This window comes from Lampris incognitus, chromosome 2 (genome assembly GCF_029633865.1).
Source record: "Lampris incognitus isolate fLamInc1 chromosome 2, fLamInc1.hap2, whole genome shotgun sequence".
In the NCBI taxonomy this organism is placed as follows: domain Eukaryota; kingdom Metazoa; phylum Chordata; class Actinopteri; order Lampriformes; family Lampridae; genus Lampris; species Lampris incognitus.
Genome location: NC_079212.1, coordinates 39,865,997 through 39,887,705, shown reverse-complemented (window position 1 = coordinate 39,887,705; position 21,709 = coordinate 39,865,997). Strand labels below are relative to the sequence as shown.

The 21,709-nt window shown below is 41.7% G+C and overlaps 1 protein-coding gene across 1 annotated transcript in view; it reads left to right on the top strand.

The window, feature by feature from the left end:
• Window positions 1–16,988, top strand: part of atp2b3a (ATPase plasma membrane Ca2+ transporting 3a) — a 52,629-nt gene extending 35,641 nt beyond the window's left edge. The window contains exons 13-22 of the mRNA XM_056299695.1: window positions 707–886; window positions 986–1,073; window positions 1,205–1,311; window positions 1,847–2,038; window positions 2,561–2,774; window positions 4,321–4,532; window positions 6,486–6,593; window positions 6,861–7,043; window positions 8,507–8,593; window positions 16,584–16,988. Of these exons, the coding sequence (XP_056155670.1) occupies window positions 707–886; window positions 986–1,073; window positions 1,205–1,311; window positions 1,847–2,038; window positions 2,561–2,774; window positions 4,321–4,532; window positions 6,486–6,593; window positions 6,861–7,043; window positions 8,507–8,593; window positions 16,584–16,988 (1,776 nt within the window). The remainder of the gene's footprint in view (window positions 1–706; window positions 887–985; window positions 1,074–1,204; window positions 1,312–1,846; window positions 2,039–2,560; window positions 2,775–4,320; window positions 4,533–6,485; window positions 6,594–6,860; window positions 7,044–8,506; window positions 8,594–16,583) is intronic.
• Window positions 16,989–21,709: the final 4,721 nt, after the last annotated feature.

Here is a 21,709-nt window from a genome sequence, read left to right as displayed (position 1 = left end):
CTATGAAGCAATGTTGTGCATTACTGATGTTATTTGAGCCACGCAGTAAAGCTTCAATTAATAAAATATTGGATTTTAATGACTTAATCATCATTTTGGGAATGTGCCTTATAGTTATGAAACGCATTCACTGTCATTCAAATTTCACCTTGCAAATCCCCTTTGTGGTCGACAAACTCAGTCATTAAGTTTTCTTTCACCTCCAGTGGTTTTCAGCACACTCAGCTCATCCTTTGACTTATTTAGAACTTTGGAATTAAATTGATTTCTTCTCATCGTTCCTTCAAAGTAAATCCAAGACACTGCCTTAAAATGTTTTCGTGAATTAACAATAATTATTTACATAGTATTGTTGACTCAAGTTGATTAAGGCATGATTATGCTATTAGATTCATGCAGTAACTACTGAGGTTTAACAAAAAAACAAAAACCATTTGCAATCTGAACCCCTCTCATCTGGAGGACAAGATAAGACACTATTTTGACTTTTTACATGACATGATACTAATTCACAGTTCAAACTTGTGAGGCACCTGTGAGTATTGGTAGTGGAGTCAGCTCCCAGAATCATGATAAAATGGTTACCTGGGTCAAGGCAGTAATGGGTCATCACTGACCTATAGAATACCACAACGACTTAACTTTATAGTTGTGGCACCTAAATGTACATTCCTCATGCTAATAACTTTCCTTCCCTCCTTCCTAGGTCCCAGATGCCATCAAAAAATGCCAACGGGCAGGTATCACTGTGCGCATGGTGACAGGCGATAACATTAACACTGCACGCGCTATTGCATCAAAATGCGGCATTATTCAGCCAGGTGACGACTTCCTGTGCCTCGAGGGCAAAGATTTCAATCGACGAATCAGGAACGAGAAGGGAGAGGTACAGTAAGAGACCGCAGTCTGCACGGAGAACATCGCTTAAACACAACTGATTGGCTAACTCAGTGAGATGTTAATATGATATTTATGGTCTGAACAGATTGAACAAGAGCGCATTGACAAGATCTGGCCCAAGCTGAGGGTTTTAGCCCGGTCCTCCCCAACAGACAAACACACTCTAGTAAAAGGTGGGTGTTTCCGTTTAATACAGGAGGTTTGTCATCATAAATAGCAATAAAACATAAAATGCATTCAACTGGGGAAAATGCTGAGGTATCCCGCTGTGTGCAACATGATATTACTTCTCACTTCCTGGCAGGTATCATTGACAGCACAGTATTGGAACAGCGACAGGTTGTGGCAGTCACAGGCGATGGGACAAATGATGGGCCTGCCCTGAAGAAGGCTGATGTTGGCTTTGCCATGGTAAGAATTTATGGCGATCATTCTCACAATTCTATCGACTGTACCTTTATTTAACCGGGTTAGTCCTGCTGGGCTCGACAATGTCTTTATAAGGTAGACTTGGACAGGAGCATTCCATATTAAATGATAAAAAACTCAGAAGAAAATATGAGAAATACATGAACATAGGATAGAGAAACAGAGAGGAAGTGTAACGAAGAGAAACAAGTGAGACGTAGTCAGATGGTAAACTAGTAAGGAAGAGAGAGAGAAGAAACAAATGGCAAAGTCCAAACATGATCCACTTCAAAGTACCGACCATTTCCAATAAATGTTATCTTCCACAACTGTAAGACCTACTGTAACCTGGTTTAGAGTAACTAGTTTCCTGAATTTCAAATCTCTCCACCAGTTAATCCATGCCAAGCGAGCAGGAATGATTAAGATGACAAGAGTGATGATGGAAAAAAATAGATATATGTTTACAGATAAAAACATACTGTCATATCAAAGGTCTGAACTAGCATAAGAGAACCTAATCTGTGTCTCTGCCCAGGGCATCGCCGGCACGGATGTAGCGAAAGAAGCTTCCGACATCATCTTGACCGACGATAACTTCTCTAGCATCGTCAAAGCTGTTATGTGGGGAAGAAATGTCTATGACAGCATTTCAAAGTTCCTGCAGTTTCAACTCACTGTTAACGTTGTGGCTGTCATCGTGGCCTTCTCCGGGGCGTGTATCACACGGGTAACTATCATGTGTATGGGTTGGTTTTCCTAGAAGCTACATAAAGCCTAGCATAGCTGCTGAGCTCCCCTTTCAGTGCCATGGATCGATATTTCTCTTGATCACGAGTGATATTTTACTCCTTTTCAACTATATTTTAGTCTTTTGAGGTACAATAAACTAGCTGTTACTCCAATAGTAGTTCAAAAACAAGACCTTACTGTGGAATTAGGAGCCTATTTATATTCAAAGATTAGAGAGGATTTGCCTGATGATATGCCTCTTCTTAAGTCAATCTGTTGACATCTACACCAGTGTTTACTGTGTTTGTATAGAAGAAAGCTAGTTTTTTAACTGGTGCAATTCTCACATATCAGTGTCATACCAGAAAGTGCATACCCTTACACATTTGTCCAATGTGCTTTTCATGCACAACATTCACAATTTTTCCAGTGCAAGCTTCTTAATTCCTTTACGCCACCTCCTCTCTCTCTGTTTCTCTGTCTCTCTCTCGCTCTCATTTTTCTCCATTACTGTCTTTAGGACTCTCCTTTAAAAGCAGTGCAAATGTTGTGGGTGAATCTGATCATGGACACTTTTGCTTCGCTGGCATTGGCTACCGAGCCGCCTACTGAAGCCCTGCTGTTAAGGAAACCCTACGGCAGAAACAATCCCCTCATTTCCCGCACTATGATGAAGAATATTCTGGGACATGCCGTCTACCAACTAATCATCATTTTCTCTCTTCTGTTTGTTGGTAGGTGACCACAAGGAATGGATATAGGGGGAGTTTGTGGGAGAGGATGATAGAGGAGATAGAGGATGTGTAATAAAATCTTAGTGACGTTGAAAAGCCCATTCTGATGTGCCAAGAGGTCGATTGTGGGATCCTGGTCTTAATTGTCCAACAGCATCACCCAGACCAAACTTTTAGAGACAGCAAGTTCCTAGGGAGTGCAGGAATGGCGTCAGTTGCCCTTATTTCCCCTTCGCTCTGGAGTCATTGAGTTCCTTCATTGAGGATAGATAACAGTTAAGCACTCACTTGGATGTATTGCATATACAGTGGATCTAGTCCTGGAGTACAGGAAGAGCTAAATGGGAAAAAAAGATTATAATGGACTATGCTTCAATTATTGATCTATAAGGCATTTCTAGAACTGGTCACCACAGGAAAAGCATAATTTGTTGAGTTTCTTATTTCAGCGGAGGATATTTTCCTCCAATTTGGGGATGTTGAAAACTTTGGACTATAGGAACAGTATTGACTGGGTCCATAAAAAAGTGATCTGTAATGGATGATGAGCAGTTTCCTTTGGTAAATTTTAAATGTGTTAGGTTCCAGATGATTGACTGTCTACTAAAATATTGAATGGTACATTAAAACTGCTCATGGACTTGTTGCTTTGGGAAATGAGGCCGGCCAGATTGATGTCATCTGCAAATTTAAGCAGTTTGTCATGCAAATATTATCGGATACATGTGGTGATAATTATTGACTCGTTTTTCCTATTAGCAAAATGGAAAGACTGATAGAGTTGGCCATTAGTAAGAGCTCTAAAATTTCATCTGTATAAATGAACTGAGCACCACTGACCTGTACTCATTAAAATGTCATTGAGAATGATTTAAGATGAGGTCATATATTTGAGGCTTTCATGTGAGAGACTGTCAGTTATGTTCCTGTATCTCCTTCTTCGTAATGACAGAACAGACTCAGAGTGGCTCTATAAGATGTCAGGATGTGGTCTGAGGGCAAGTGGATAGTTTGGTGAAGACAGCTGGCTTTTATAGAGGGGTTTAAGGACGCTTACTAATACTAGGGACTTAAAGGACTGATCTTACTCGCCTCATCAATCTGCTTCATAAATCAAAATTGACAGTTGCATTTTTGCAAAACCCATTGTCAATCTTAAAACAAGTCATACCTCCTGATGTGATGCAAATAGGTTTTGCCACTATTTAATTTCTGTATTGCATGTTTGTTTTTCTGTTGTGTTCAATTTCTTTCTCTGCATGTTGGCACCACCTGAATAGACAAATGATCTTAACTATGACTGCAGAAGAAAAACCAAACACACTTCAACATTTCAACAAAAACAATCCAATTTATTCAGAAGAGTAGGTAGGTTTATAGAGGGGCATGACGGAATATCCCACTTATTAGCAATAATAGCCAGTCTTTGAAAGCTCAGTTTGGTGTTTGGTTTGGGTGAATTAAATTTCATTTCCTTGAATCCAGTAAATTGATTTTCCTTATAGTCTTAGATGGTTACTAATATTAATATGATTTTTCATCCCAGGTGAGAAACTCTTCAATATCCAGAGTGGACGCAATGCTCCGTTGCATTTGCCCCCTTCTGAGCACTACACCATCATTTTCAACACTTTTGTACTCATGCAGTTGTTTAATGAGATCAATGCCCGCAAGATCCACGGGGAGAGGAATGTTTTTGATGGCGTCTTCTCCAACCCCATTTTCTGCAGTATTGTCCTAGGTACTTTCGCCATGCAGGTGAGACAGAAAATGTATCTTACCTTTATATTAAACATTACAGGTGAGATGATGGTGATCATAGTAAATTGGCTCAGGAACACACATAACACCTTTTCCGAGGTAGAATTTGCATCTCTTTATGGTGGAAGCAAACCAAGTATTGAAATTATTCATAACTATGTTTCAGTGAAAAATGATGTAAATAAGCAATAATGAACCATTATTGGGCTTACTGGTATGAAGTTAAGTTGTATTAAGCAGGGCCCATTCTCTAATGTGGGCCTTTTTAGAGAACAGATAATAAAACAGAGGCAGAAAATTATGGCTAAATTGAAGGTTTTATTGTCTTACATAAATTTCAAGACTACATGGAACTAAATTGATATTACAGACAGCAGAAACAGGACCACATCACAGTTGGCAGTGTCAGTATTGGAATTTGTATTGCTCCATATGAGACAATTACTGGCACTCAAAGAAGTAATCATACATTGATCAATAAGATCAGCAGAATTAGTGGCTCAGCAACTCTGGATAACATTTGAATGGAAACAGATCAACAAAGGGACTATTGGCTTGAATTGGCCAATCAAACATATTAAGTACTCAAGAGTCATAATATTAGAAATGAAATGTATTACATATTCAAATTACATTGGGCATGAAGGCAGGAAATACATCGTAATTTAATATCACTGGTATGTCAAATTGTATGTCAAAGCATATGTCAAAAAACAACTTAAAGGGGTGTCCGGGTAGCGTAGCGGTCTATTCCATTGCCGGTTCGAATCCCCGTGTTACCTCCGGCTTGGTCGGGCGTCCCTACAGACGCAACTGGCTGTGTCTATGGGTGAGAAACCAGATGTGGGTATGTGTCTTGGTCACTGCACTAGTGCCTTCTCTGGTCAGTCGGGGCACCTGTTTGGGGGGGGGGGGCCTGGAGGGAATAGCGTGACATCCCCCTGGCGAAACTCCTGTGTCAGGTGAAAAGAAGCGGCTGGCGACTCCACATGTATTGGAGGAGACGTGTGGTAGTCTGCAGCCCTCCTCGGATCGGCAGAGGGGGTGGAGCAGTGACCGGAATGGCTCGGAAGAGTGGGGTAATTGGCCAGATACAATTGGGGAGAAAAAGGGGGGGAAAAACAACTTAAATAAACATTTCTCCATCTTAAACAAACATTAAGATAAGGTTGGCTCCTATTAACAAAAATGTGACTTTCTGAAAATCACTTTTTGTGCAAGGGGCATCAGTGCTACTTAGAAAGACAAGGACGTATTAGGTGAGCTATTGGATGGAAGAGTCATTAATTTTACTCTACAAATCTTTAAATCTAATCTGGCAGTCTTCTTCACCACATTTGATTCAATGTTTGGTTAAACAACACCCTGCAAAAATACTGACAGTTTGATTAAATTGTTCACTTCTCAAATAATTTGCTGAAATTGTTTTACTGTGGTTCTCACAGCAACTGTCGAAGACAAGAGACTTGCCTGGAAACATGAATAGCTTCAGAGAATATTGGATTTATTCGGTTACATCAGTGAAAATAGTTTACATAGAGCAAATAGTAACACAGAACATTTTAGAACTAATTAGGAAATGAATTTCAACGATGTTTGGGAAAACAACGTATCCAGTAATAAAAATAAATAAATAAAGATTGAAATGCATTTAATTTCCAAAAACAACATACGGAATCCATCCACTCCATTATCCAAGTCGCTTATCTTGAGTAGGGTCACGGGATGCTGGAGCCTATCCCAGCAGTCATTGGGCGGCAGGCAGGGAGACGACCTGAACAGGCCATCATGTGTCAAATTTATTCTTTATTTAACTTATTACCAAATGATAACAAATGAAACCCAGTTATTCCAGATATTAAAGTGTAAAACATGAAGCTAGCTCAGCTCGGTGCCTTGCTGAAATGGACGTGTCCATCCATGGCCTTTAATGTGTTCTGTCCTGTTCAGATTGTGATTGTGCAGTTTGGAGGGAAGCCTTTCAGCTGCACACCGCTCAGTATGGAGCAGTGGCTGTGGTGTCTGTTCGTGGGACTTGGAGAGCTGCTGTGGGGACAGGTACCAACCGCCTTCTTTTATTTCTGTCCTCACACATGCATGGGACGCAGTCGTTTCCACTTTACTAAACTTCCTCAGTGGCGTTCATTAGAGAGACCGAGTGCCCTGAGGGACTGCTATTGTACCAACAACTCACACTTCCTCTCTTCTACATAGTGTAATGGTGCACACGGGGCTTTCAGCGGGTTCAGATTCAAGCCTGGCAAGGTCACATGGTAAGGAAATTACATCTCACGCATCAACGTGTCCTTTGTCCGTTGTGACCAGGTCATCACCTCCATACCCACAAGCCGTCTCAAGTGCCTAAAGGAGGCCGGGCACGGGCCGGGCGCAGATGAGATCCTGGATGAAGATATGGCGGAGGACGAGGAAGAGATCGACCACGCCGAGAGGGAGCTCCGCCGAGGACAGATACTGTGGTTCAGGGGGCTTAATCGCATTCAAACTCAGGTACGGTGGAGACTTTTTCCAATCACTCACACACCTGGTGAAACCTCATTTAAAACTGTACTTCACTTGGCGGAAAAGAAAAGCAAAGTTGAAGACATGGAAAAAGAAATGTCAACCAATGTCGAGTCCATTCTGTTTATCAAATGGCATGTACCCTCCATCCATCCATTATCCAAGCCGCGGGAAGCTGGAGCCTATCTCAGCAGTCACCGGGCCATCCAATCCATCTATCCATTTCATTTCATGTTATTATTTTATCATTTCATTTCATTTTATTGGGCCATCTATCCATTTCTGATTATTAAATATACATTTCTGAATAATTCTATGTAGATGTCTAATTTTTCATGTTTTATTTCCCTTTTATCCATTGAAGTTGTTTTGATAGATATTAAGGAAAAGCTATATTCTCCCATTTCACAAATCTTATGTATTTGTGTTGTCTCTGATGATACAACAGACGGTCGATTTATAGATGTCAGACACTTTGATTTAGAGTCTGAACTCTCCTGTTTTACAGTTAAAAGTACCGTTAATGCATCACCTGTAGCATTTCTGCTTGCACATCCACACACTGTATTCATTACAGGTACAATCATGACTTCCCTCCATCAGTTTTATTTCTCATTCCATTATTTCCCCATTCTCTTAAACTTAGTTCAAGACATAGGACATGAGACTAAGACATCTTTCACTTGACTGTTTCTTTTTCTGCTTTTGCATAAACCTGATGTACCACGTTCAGTATGATTAAGTCCATTTCCACAACACAAGTGCCTTAGGAACGGTATTGCCTGTCAGAGTTTCAGTTCCTTGCCTTAAAGTAGTTGAGATGCCACTGTCCAAGTGACTCATTCTGCCAAGGAACCTGCCATGTACATGTGATGTTGGTTTGATCTGGCTTATCACCTGTCTCTCTTGTAGGTACGTATGAAGCAGAAACATCAGAAAACAGAAAAAAAAAGTTGACATAGACTTGTGCTATGGACACGTGCACTGTGGAGAAAAAAATCCTTCCACATTTGCTCTTCTGACCTTAGTGAGAACAAAGCCTGGGGTCTTTAAAGCTAAAATCGTATTCTCATAGGAGAGGGGAACAGTTTTATCCCCTCTACCCTTCTGAGGCTTATATTCTTGAAATGATGTGGCCGGGATTGTTCTTGTTTACCAGACAAATCACAAAATTAATTTCAAAATGATAAGGACTTAATTTGCAGGTTCAACAAATATTTTACCTCATCAGTATTTTCACCATCCGTGCACCACATCCCTTTATATGACATTAATTTCTACCTGTTTTGAATTTTTGCAATGAACCTTTTAAGCCTGTTGATGCAATTCTCCATACTTTATTACCATAAATCACTGGCCCACGGTGTTCCCTACTACCATTCTACACCTCCCCATTAGTAATGCAGATGTTTGTCATGTGTCTGTGGTGTCCCTCTGTCTCTCCCCAACAGATGGAGGTAGTGAGTACCTTCAAGAGGAGCGGCTCCTTTCAGGGTGCTGTGCGCCGCCGCTCATCTGTTCTAAGCCAGCTCCATGACGTAACCAATATTTCTACTCCCACTCACGTAGTTCTCTCCACCGCCAATGCAACTGGTGCTCCTGGGAGTGAGTTTCTAACATCTGCTATCAGCAAAAAAAAAAGAAAAAAAAAAGAGCCCAACCACCATCATTATAAGCACTGAGCATGATAAAGTTGCACCTGTTAGCTGAAATTGTGTGTGTGTGTGTGTGTGTGTGTGTGTGTGTGTATGGAGGAGAGAGTGGCGACTTTGCGGTGCTTTTGACACACTTGCCTTGTTCCTTCACAGCTATATAGCTTGTATATTCAGCCAATCTGCTTTTCTTCATCTGATTCCTTTTCCTTATTCCATTTCTCACAGCCACACACTATTTCTGCGCTTCATTTTTTATTTTTTTTTGCTGCCTGTTTCTGCCTATTTGAAAACATGCAAACCTGTCAAAGTTGGTTGTCTGAGCTTGTACATAGGATCTGATGGTATAAAGGTACTATACTGTAGCAGGCATTCCCGCCAGTTTTGACCCCACCGCCGAGCCTCATCCACGACTGAATAGATATGGATATTTAGATCTTTTAAAACATTTGAGTCAGTGTTTCAAGTTGTTGGGTCGATTTTCCTTGGTAATACTTGGTAATTCTCGATGAAATAATTGATTCACCAGAAGAGGTTTGCAGAATACATTGACCTCCACAAGGCGGCTATGTGTCAGCAATCTGATGTGTTCTGGTGAAGATTCTCAAATAGGCTGGCTAATATCTTACCGAATTCATCACGTAGGTGTATTAAGGTCTAATTAGCTGAGCATCAACACACAAGTGTGTTGTGAACTTGTCAAATAAGACGAGGATTAATTTATTCTAATGATTTTGTATTGAGTTGTCCCTGATGGTGACGTGTTATTTCCAGGACGGTACAGTGTCATACACCACTTTTGGGTCAGTCCTTGTACAGAAAGTCAGGCCGTCGTTGCAACTAAATGACTCCAGAAATGTGCAAAGGAATTTATCCACTAAACAAACCATTTTTAAAATCTCCCAAATATATAATAAAAAAAAAATCAACCGAAAATTCAAACGATAGTATGACAGTTTCAATTAAAAGTGCGGGTGTGCATGCGGTATAAAGGGAATAAAGTAAAGTTTGATGCCAGGTCAAGGCCCAAAATATGTAAATCAGGCCTGTTTTTGATGTATTTGAAATCGATTTTGGTTGCGATAACCATTTAACAATCTTACGTACAGAGTATGGCCTAGATATAGGAATGATGACACACTTTAAGTTGATTTTAGATTTTATATATGTATCACTGATAATTTAGGTGTTTCTGGTGAATTTTCTGATAAAACTTCTAGAAATTACCAAGCCATTACCAAGAAATAAGTGATCATGAGAACAAACAAAAAAAGGGCATTATAGCATTTTAGAGCCTTTTCCACATATTAACAACAGCATGGCGTAACCCTCAGAGTAGAGTTGGGGTTTTATTTAAAATCTAACATATAACAAGTTTGTTGTCTTGGGTAAAACAAGGAGAACAGTGGTTTAAATATGAAGATCATGTAAACCTTCGAGTATATGCCTTCAACATTTTGGTTATGAAATCAACAATTTTTTCTTCCTTGACATTTTTCATCTTTCTTCACAGATTAATGTGTTGCTCATTCACGATATAGAAAAAAAGCCAGCAAAATGCCTTATTTTCTTTCCCGTGCAGAAATGACTTACTAATTTTGCTTTTCTCTCTAATATAGGTCCTGTGTCTTTTTAGTCGTGCATGCAAAGATTAATTATGCATTTAACATTCCCATTTACAGGGCTGGATTAAGCAACCACATGGCAAGCCATTCGGTGCCCCCCCCCATTAGCCCCCCCAATCCACCTGCTAAAACTCACCTGGTCACCTATCATATGGTCAACCTTAGCAAGTCTATGATCCAGAAGAAGAAATCCTTTCATTTGTTTCTTTTTAATACAATTTTAATGTCCTGACAAATTCTGTTTGGTTTTCATTGCACAAAAAGAAAGAATGGGGCTACGATGTGTGCATGGGTTGCAGCAAGGTGGTAGCTTTGGGCATTGTTAGTGCCCTAATAGCCATAAATATGTGTCTGAAACACCCACATTTGTGGAAACTGTAACTGTGGCCCCTGCTTCAACAGACACATTGAGAGACTACCTTTTGCCCCTTGAGGAATAGAGACTAAAGTTGCAGGCCTGCATCAATAAAAACTATTTTCTGGGCCTCTGCAACAGTTAAAACTATAGATTTAGAGATTGGAACAGTTGAATCTGTCGCTATGCTGAGGTAGGCTTTACTGTGGGATCCATTTTCCACTGTGTGTTCACAGTTCCCCAATCGTTCCTGGATTCCTTGTGGCCTGCAGCCCTGGGACATTTGCTCCACTTGCCTGGTCAATAACCCACCCATGCACATTCATTCAATGCTTTTGTTATTGTACAGGTCCTTATGTAATATTCTAATGTTTTGAGTTGTATAACTGCCGTAGTGGCAGTTATGATATGAGTATGATATGATATTCTATGAGAGTGATATGGTAATTAGGTTGGAATGATACTGTAATCTATCACTTTGTACATGTAATTTGGTCATTTTAGATCACAGAGAGTTTGAGGAGCTAAACATGTTAAGGCTACAATCCTGGAGATTGACGTCTTTGCTTAACTTACTGACACCTATGGTGGTGATCTGGTAACTGAATTTGTGTCTCACCACGCAAAACCTCAGAGATCATTTTGAAATGAAACTGTCACTAGTTATTTTACATTAGCAACGTCCCCACCAACCAACAAACATGGTCGAACCTGAGTTTTACCTATTGATGTTTCCGTATATGTTGGTTAAGGTCTTCTACCAGCTTGTTCTGCTATATCTTGTTGTAAGCCACAACAGCTTGGCTTCTTTTTCAAACTTGCCGCTACCTGCCATATTTATTCTTCTGCATTTAGCTGCCGTGGAGAGGATGTAAAGCACTATGTGTCAAATCATTTATCCTCAGTAAAGTCCTACCTGACAGTAAACATTAAAATCAGCGACTACATGTGTTGATCACTTGTATTTCCATGGAATAGGCATTTCATTAAAGGTATACTATGTAAGATTGACAGCCAGAACTCTTGCCTGTATTGATTACGTTAGCCACACGTTGACAAGCAGCTGGCAGTAAAGTGGAGATCTTCTCTCTGAACAGCAGCTGTAGAACTGAACTTGGGCAGTGAGGAAGTAGTTAGCCAGTTAGCAGTGTGCTGGTCGTGAAAAGTGGGCATCAGCAATGATAACATTCCTTCACTCAGCACATTCCCTCATGCTATTATCAAAAACTAGGTTTCCCTAGCTTTGTCTGAGGCTATTTAAGAGGCATACTGGATCTTTCTTGGTCTGACGATGGGGTTTGTCACAATGCATGCTTCTCTTCTTTTGAACTGGATAAACTTAAACCCTTAGAAAAGGGGCTTGGGGCTCCCAGACAGTGAAATTCAGCAGAAGAGCTAATTTACAGTCTGATACAGTTAGGCGGCACGGTGGCCCAGTGGTTAGCACTGTCGCCTCACAACAAGAAGGTCCTGGGTTCGAACCCCCGGGGTTATCCAACCTTGGGGGTCATCCCAGGTTGTCCTCTGTATGGAGTTTGCATGTTCTCCCTGTGTCTGCAGTGGGTTTTCTCCCACCCTCAAAAAGACATGCATGCCCCTGACCGAGGCATGGCAAGATGAACTGGAGTTTCTCCCTGGGCACCGCACGGCGGACGCCCACTGCTCCTAGCTACCCATCTAGGATGGGTTAAATGCTGAGAAAGAATTGCCCCACGGGGATTAATAAAGTAGTAAAAGAAGATATTCCAAGAGAGAGAGCCCAATGAAGGCCAACAACAAACCAGAGTTCCCCTCAACAGCTGTATCATTACACACACAGTCAAATATAAGCAAGGCTGGAGTGAAAATCTCACATAGTATACTTTAAAATATGCTTGCAATGGAAAGTATTAAATAGGATGTTTGCATGAAAAGCTTCAGAAATGAAGCTTTAATAAACATAGGTCAGATACACTCTTGGTGTACCCAAAACAGCTGGTATTGGTTCTGATCGCTTATGAAAGCCCATCTCTGCTCTGGTATTCTTTTATATGGTCTGGGCATCTACAGCAACGTCTCTACCCGGCACTACGTCTGTGCTTTTGTCAAATTATTTTTTGACTCAAGGGGTTTTTGAATAATATTTAATGTATTCTATCACCATAGTGTAGACTAGTTACCTTTGAAGAGTGTATTTTTGAGGATGGCTTATTTCACAGCAGTCCCCCAGATGGTAAAAGCAAAGAAATTATACTAACACCAAGATGAGGAGAATGGTGTAGGTGAGATGCATTTAAAAGATGGCCCACTCACAGAATAACTCTTTAAAATACTCACTATTGTAGTTTACATTAAGCGAAACAATACTTTATAATAGCCTTCAGTTTCACCCCCAAAACCATGAATTCTCTAACTCACTGCCATGCGTCTGCACCATCAATAACTGCAACTCAGTTTCTGTGCATGTGTGGTAACACTGGACTCCAGTTGTCTACGTCAGTCCCGTACCGAGCATGGATCTCTGTGTCATGTATGTAAAGAGAGTCCGTTGAGAAATGTCTTTCATGTTTTGTAACTTTTCATGTCAGTGTTGGTGTTCAATTCCAGCGACAGAGATCCTCACCCAAAATTAACATCAGTCCCGGAAGGCTGATGTTTTTTTTGTTGTTTTTTTTTCATGCGCCAGTTCAACTCATTTGACTTGGTGTTGTGGTCAAGGCACCTGTCTGAACCATGTTCATACCGGGGGGGGGGGGGCGTAACGACCACGGATGACTAGACTTGCTAGTCCTTGGCTAAGGGGTCGGAAAATTACTGACTGGTTAGCGCAGTCGCCCGTGGTGCGGGCTATCCGGGTTCGATTCCTGGCTGCAGCAGAGTCCCGTCTGCAGGGGAAGTAGCCCGCTGGACTAAGATTAAATCACATCAGGAACTTCTCTTTCGTGCCCCCTCCCATTCCCTTTTTCCCCTCTTTAACTTGCAACTGTCTTGTTGATATTGTCACAAAAATGGGTCTTCTTGTTCCCTTTAAAAAAATCTAATAGTCATAGAGGTCTTCTGTTATAGTCATGCCTTCTTTAAGTGAACAAAGTGCGGTGAATTGAGCACAACACTAAAATAGATGTTTGTCAGTTTGCATTATTGTCATTAACACCTGTCCTCATGATCCGCCTCTTCCTTTTTCCTGTGTCTCGTGGTTCTCCAACAATGCTGTAATGAATATGAAGTGAAATGAAACCATAACAACATTAACAATAGTGAGAACAAGTTTAGTCTTTGGATGTTTTTCCGTCAGTCGCTCGCCAGTGACCTGACTGACAGATAAGCTGCAGCACTTGTCGTTTTTTAAATTCAATTTTTTTTAACAAGTACGCTTTATTTTGTTCAACAGACAGTTGTGGCATTGTACTCGAATGTTTACAGCCTCCAGAAGAGCTGGGGGGTCAAAACAAATTTGATGTATTTTACATATACTTTATCAGAATGAATGGGCTCCTTGGGGGGGGGGGGGTATTGAACACAAACTGTGTTTTCTAGTTTCTTCATTATGAGAAGTACTGGGTGATGCTCTGCCTTTTCTGTTGGCTAAACAGATGACCTTACTTTTTCAGGCAGAGTATTATTATTATTATTAACTGGTTGAAAAGGGTCTGCTAAAATAAATACATATGGTACCTTTTGTCTTACACTGTGGCTTTGCGTGCTGCAGAAAGTGGATGCCTTTGTATTTACACGAGCGTGAACATAGAGAAACATCCTTCACAAATTTAGGTTTTCATAGAAATCATTTCATTGTTGCCAAAAACACACTAGCTTTGACATCTAAGTTTATACCGCTGCATGTTTTTCTTTTAGGACCGGTTCCCTTTTCACCGATTACTCCCAATTTTCTGTAAACTGAATTAGTGGATACGTATTTAATTTCTTTCATTATTTATAAAAATATGAATAGTAAGATCCAGGCGGCACGGTGGCTAGCGCGGTCACCTCACAGCAAGAAGGTGCTGGGTTCGAGCCCCGGGGTAGTCCAACCTTGGGGGTCGTCCCGGGTCGTCCTCTGTGTGGAGTTTGCGTGTTCTCCCCGTGTCTGCGTGGGTTTCCAGCCATACTAAATTATCCCTGTGTGTGTGTGTGTGTGTGTGTGTGTGTGTGTGTGTGTGTGTGTGTGTGTGTGTGTGTGTGTGTGTGTGTGTGTGTGTTGGACTGGCGGCCTGTCCAGGGTGTCTCCCCGCCTGATGACTGCTGGGTTAGGCTCCCGCGACCCTGAGTAAGAATAAGCTGTATGGATAATGGATGGATAGTAAGATCCTCTCTATAATAACTTGGCGCGGGTCCCTGTTTGAATATCTTCGACGAATTAACATTTAAAGTATTCATATTGTAACGTGCACGGCTAGACTAAAGAATCAGACACGCTGGCCGCTGGATTGCGGGTCTGATTCTTTAGTCTAGCGGTTAGCGATGCCTCCTGCGGTGCGGGCGATACGGGTTCGCTTCCCGGCCGCGGCAGTTCCTGTGATTGCGTTGTCCCCTGAATTCGCTACAATATACATCTCTGACTGGGGGTTTGGTGGGACAGGTTTTCATCAAGTGCAAGTTCACAATAGTCCTGAAAACTGTGCCTTTACGTATGCATTTGCTTTAGTTTCTATCAAGTGCTTTGCGTTTGATATCACTACAGATTACGCGCTATTTAGCAAATCTAAACCTATACTATTATACTACATATTATACTATTATATTACACGCTAACTATCATACTACTTGCTGGATGGTTGTCTCCTGTGGGTCGCGGGTGAGGTTTGTGCATGACTGGCCGAGTGTTTCTGTCTGCAGGGTGACCTCGCCCGCGCTGGCTCAGGCTGCTGCTGCTGCTGCTGCTGCATGCTCCGTGTTGCTTGGCTTGTTTCTGTGTTCAGGCTTCCCTGTCCAACATCTTCAGTAACTGGTCAATGTTTTCACATACAGCGTCTCCTCAGCCTGACGGCTCCGTACGGTTTGAGGGTTTCAGTAAGGAACTGAAAACTGCAGCATTAGGATTTCTTCTGCTCGAGATCAACAAAAGTTGCTTCAGTCTCAAGAATTTCTGTTGTATTTGTATTTTTTATATTATTTCAGATGCCAAAATGATTTTATTCGGGGTGTCCGGGTGGCGTGGCGGTCTATTCCGTTGCCTGCCAACATGGGGATCGCCGGTTCGAATCCCCGTGTTACCTCCGGCTTCCCTACAGACATAATTGGCCGTGTCTGCGAGTGGGAAGCTGGATGGGGGTATGTGTCCTGGTCGCTGCACTAGCGCCTCCTCTGGTCGGTCGGGGCACCTGTTCAGGGGGGGGGGTAGCGTGATCCTCCCACGCGCTACATCCCCCCTGGCGAAACTTCTCACTGTCAGGTGAAAAGAATTGGCTTGCGACTCCACATGTATCGGAGGAGGCATGTGGTAGTCTGCACCCCTCCCCAGATCAGCGGGGGGGGGGGGGGGGGGGTGGAGCAGCGACCGGGACGGCTCGGAAGAGTGGGGTAATTGGCTAACATTCAATTGGGAAGAAAAAGGGTGGGGGTAATTTTATTCTCAAATGTTACAGTTTTGTGAGAAGTTCATAAGGAAGGTAGCCCATGACTGTCACCAAAGTAAAAGTAAAGTGTATTTTGTAGAGGTTATATTTAGACAGTGGTGTTTATTTGTCAAATAGGAGATACCTCATCTTTAGATTTAACTTCTCATCACATCTCCTGAAGACCCTTATCTTCAAACCATTTTTTTTCCTACAAATTTAAGACAGGAAACTAACTACGTGATCCGTATGAACTCTCAACCTGTTAACTTTCTCTCATGCTCGTTCTGCCACGTCCTGTCCGTTTTGCATTGCCCCTTCCCCCTCTCTCGCCCATTTCTACCCCATAACACCTGAGATAGATTCGAGTGGTGAAAGTGTTTCGTAGCTCTCAGTACGACGGCATCGACAAGAAGGACTCCAGGAACTCCATCCACGAATTCACCCCCCCGCCCGAGTTTCTCATCAGCGACTCGGTCCACGGCATCCCACTGATCGACGACACGGATGCGGACGACGACTCCGCCAGGATCAACTGCAACCACGTCGACCCGGCTCCCCAGCCAGACCCCGTTCCCCCAGCCTTGCAGCCTCCCCAGCCCCCTCCTCGCCACCGCCGCAACTCCCAGCCCAAACACCATCAGCAGAGCCTTCCGGTCACCCTCAACTGCAACAACAATGCAAAGGAGGTTGGTGTTCGCCTTCTCCCAGTCCACACGTCTCCCCGCACCACCGTCCCCTTCTACAGCTTTGAAACGTGTCTATAAGTTATGTACTGGCAGATTTTCTTTCTTTCTTTCTTTCTTTTTTTTAAGGACCCGAGCATGCGCACCTGTAACTTAAACGTACAATCCCCATGATTTAAAAAAAATAAAATAAAAAATAAGGAGCCAAGGACAACACCCACATGGAGGAGCAAAGAATGAACCTGGAGGAACTTTGGGAAGGATGGATGGTTTATGGATCTGTTCATTCACTACCCCCCCCCCACACACACACACCCACACTGCTTTTAACCCATAATTTTCTGCTTGAGAATACTTTCATATCCTCTCAAAGTGGTTACCAGTCAGACAACATTTAGCCCAAATAATTTACTAAAATGACAATTTAAATAAAAAGAGAAAAAAAAATATCTACGCATGCACTAGAGGAAAACTGGATGTGGCCGAACAAAGAATAAACTTGAATCAGTTCTTCCCACTGACGCTGAAAGACTAAACTGGGAACTGTGTGGAGGTTTCATTATTTTGGTTTTCAACGTTATAATTGTTACACATATTAATGCTGTTATTACCACTGTAATTATTAAGTTTACTATCACAATTATATGCTGCCTAATGACGCTTCATGAGTTAGCTTTATCTATTCATGTATGTATGTATGTATGTATGTATGTATGTTTGTATATATATATATAAATTTATATGTACCGTTTGTCTGTTCACCTAGATGCTGTATATGTCTGTCTTAATTTTATATACTCCCTCTGCTCATGTCCCTAATTTCCCATATGTGTTGTGTCTTTACAGTTAAAAGAGAAAACTCATAGGAATTAAACGATTAACACTAATGGCAACTTCGAACACAAATATTACCAAGACTTTATGTGTTAAAAAGGGACAAATGAGAAGCACTGCTCATGATTTTAATTTGTACGTATGTGTAGATAAGCCCGTAAGTTCAAGGATTCCTTTAGATTATGGATGGAAGAACCAACTGAAATCAACTATAAAGATGTCTACAAACATTAAAGAATTTATTTAAATAATTTCTTAATCCCGGTGTAGTCTCTTCCTTCTTGAGTGTGATTCTCGGTAATATGATGCACAAATTCTATAGCACAGAATAGTATAAAGGTTAATAATTAGTTTTGAATGAAAATAAACTGTTCCATCTCTGGACAGAAGAGGATGTGAATGTTTCTTATATCTCTCCTAGAGTTCATCAACACTATAGCATGTTTATCATACATATAAGCTATTTATGTATGATCTTCACCTCAATCTAACCTATAATGGACTCTACAGGCATCATGACATGTTATATACTATAGAGTGAACATCTGATAAATTCAGGCCCTATTTCATTGGTTATTGTGGCCTTTGTTCGGCGCTTTGTCTTGGAAGATTGGACCATACGTCAGCTGGTGCTTTCTGTTTGTGCTACAGATGGCACTTGACTTGAGTCATGTAACTCGCAGCTCTGCTTCAGTGGCACTATGTGCTGACCTGAAAGGGAAACATTGACAATTTCCAACATTATCTCTTGCTCTCTTTCTGTTTATATGCGCGCACACACACACAAACACACACACATACTATATATATAATGTTATAGCGATAACACTCCACTTGTAGGTATAATGTTGAGTACTGGGCAGTCTTATGTGTGTTTCTGTAATGGCACTAAACATGTGTGGAAACTAGCAGACAGGACAAACCACAACTGTCAAAACTTAACTTTATCTTTAGCCGAGCTAGGCCGTACTGTACAAGAGAAGGCAAATATCGACACGACATACAGGTAACTGCATAAGAAAATGCGAGCAACAATGCTACATTATGAAGCTACATTTTGGGTTGCGATTCACATATCCGTATGCAGCTCTATGTAGTATTGTTATTCACATTCACCTTCATGGATTGTTCACCAGTGGTGTCACTGGCAGACACGTTTCTGCACAATTTAGGCTGCGTTTCAGACACACACAGAAGTCTGCCCAGTAACATGGCTGCTAATGGAGTGTTATCCCCACAAAATTGTATTTTGTGTGGATGGGTTATTATCCTAGATGTAAGCTCATAGTGCTCAGTGTTTTTCCCTTCTCCACTTTTTCCCATATTTTTTTTAATTTATAAAATAATTCAAATTGGTTATTTATTGTAGGTGTTATTTAGAATTATTTATTCTTATAATTCTAAAAATTAAACTTATATTTAGATTTAAAGATATATATATATATAATTATAAGGTTGTTTTATTGTCCCATGACACTTAAAAGAAACTCTACCGGTGTGAGAAAAGAGTGCACCTGAGTTTACACTGTATCAAGGTGTTTAGAGGCACAGTGAAGGTTTCTTTTTCGTTTTTTTCCGGGAAACCAACTTTTGGGTTAGGTTTAAATAAATGTGTTATTGTTCCAGTTCACCATTCTACCAGTTCTGTCCGCTAGCTAGAGTGAAAGGGGTGAGAAGCTGTGAGGTGGGTACATGTTCACTTCGGCCTATACTACCAGCACACAAAATGCAACACCCCAACACATGAGCACAGTTTACCTGTTACATCGACCTGGGGACTTTCTGAGGGTTCCAACACCATCCGTACGAGCTGAGGGTGCTACACAATAAGAAGATTAAGCTGTTTTCTTCACCACAAGAGGCAGAAGAATTCCACTGTAATATTAATGCCAGATAAATTACACATGGCTAGGTTTGAACTGACTGCCTTATATGAGAGGGGGTGAGTGTCAAGTCAAGTCAATTTTATTTGTATAGCTCATTATCACAAATTACAAATTTGCCTCAATGGGCTTTATAGCAATCAAACATCCTGTTCTTAGACCTCAGATCGGAAAAGAACAACCCCCTAAAAAAAAACGTTAACAGGGAGAAAAACTAGGAAGAGGCCTCAGGGAGAGCCACAGAGGAGGGATCTCTCCCAAGACAGACAAACGTGCAATGGATGTTGTGTGTACACCATCCATCCATTATCCAAACAGCTTATCCTGCTCTCAGGGTCGCGGGGATGCTGGAGCCTATCCCAGCAGTCATTGGGCAGCAGGCAGGGAGACACCCTGGACAGGCCGCAAGGCCATAGGTGCTCATATTCTAATTTTAATTAGATCAGCTGCATCTGCAAACAACTTTAAAAAACTTCTCAAAACCAATCTCTACTGAGTTGCTTTCCCTGAAATTGGGCTAAAATTTTTACTTTTCTGTATATGACTGTATAGGTATGTTGTTTATTTTTTCTGTATCTTGTGTAGCACTTTGTAACTTTTTTTAAAAGGTAATATACACTCACCGGCCACTTTATTAGGCACACCTGTCCAACTGCTCGTTAATGCAAATTTCTAATCAGCCAATCACATGGCAGCAACTCAATGCATTTAGGCATGTAGACATGGTCACGACGATCTGCTGCAGTTCAAACCGTTCATCAGAATGGGGAAGAAAGGTGATTTAAGTGACTTTGAACGTGGCATGGTTGTTGGTGCCAGACGGGCTGGTCTGAGCATTTCAGAAACTGCTGATCTACTGGGATTTTCACGCATCTCTAGGGTTTACAGAGAATGGTCCGAAAAAGAGAAAATATCCAATGAGCGGCACTTCTGTGGGCGAAAATGCCTTGTTGATGCCAGAGGTCAGAGGAGAATGGCCAGACTGGTTCGAGCTGACAGAAAGGCAACAGTAACTCAAATAACCACTCATTACAACCGAGGTATGCAGAAGAGCATCTCTGAACGCACAACACGTCGAACCTTGAGGCAGATGGGCTACAGCAGCAGAAGACCACACCAGGTGCCACTCCTGTCAGCTAAGAACAGGAAACTGAGGCTACAATTCGCACAGACTCACCACAATTGGACAATAGAAGATTGGAAAAACGTTGCCTGGTCTGATGAGTCTCGATTTCTGCTGCGACATTCAGATGGTAGGGTCAGAATTTGGCGTCAACAACATGAAAGCATGGATCCATCCTGCCTTGTATCAACGGTTCAGGCTGGTGGTGGTGGTGTAATGGTGTGGGGGATATTTTCTTGGCACACTTTGGGCCCCTTAGTACCAATTGAGCATCGTGTCAACGCCACAGCCTACCTGAGTATTGTTGCTGACCATGTTCATCCCTTTATGACCACAGTGTTCCCGTCTTCTGATGGCTACTTCCAGCAGGATAACGCGCCATGTCATAAAGCTCGAATCATCTCAGACTGGTTTCTTGAACATGACAATGAGTTCACTGTACTCAAATGGCCTCCACAGTCACCAGATCTCAATCCAATAGAGCATATTTGGGATGTGGTGGACCGGGAGATTCGCATCATGGATGTGCAGCCGACAAATCTGCAGCAACTGCGTGATGCTATCATGTCAATATGGACCAAACTCTCTGAGGAATGTTTCCAGTACCTTGTTGAATCTATGCCACGAAGGATTAAGGCAGTTCTGAAGGCAAAAGGGGGTCCAACCCGGTACTAGCAAGGTGTACCTAATAAAGTGGCCAGTGAGTGTATAAACCCGCAGTAGTGTGGTAATTTTCGACCAATCTCACTAGTCAATGTGGATGAAAAAGTGTTGGCCAAGATTCTAGCAACCAGACTAGAGGATGTTATTCCACTTCTAATACATCTAGACCAAGTTGGATTTGTAAAGGGGAGGAGCTCAGCTGATAATTTACGCAGACTCTTGCATCTGATGTGGAAAACGAGAAATGGAGAAGACCCAGTGGTTGCCTTCTCTCTAGATGCAGAGAAGGCCTTTGATAA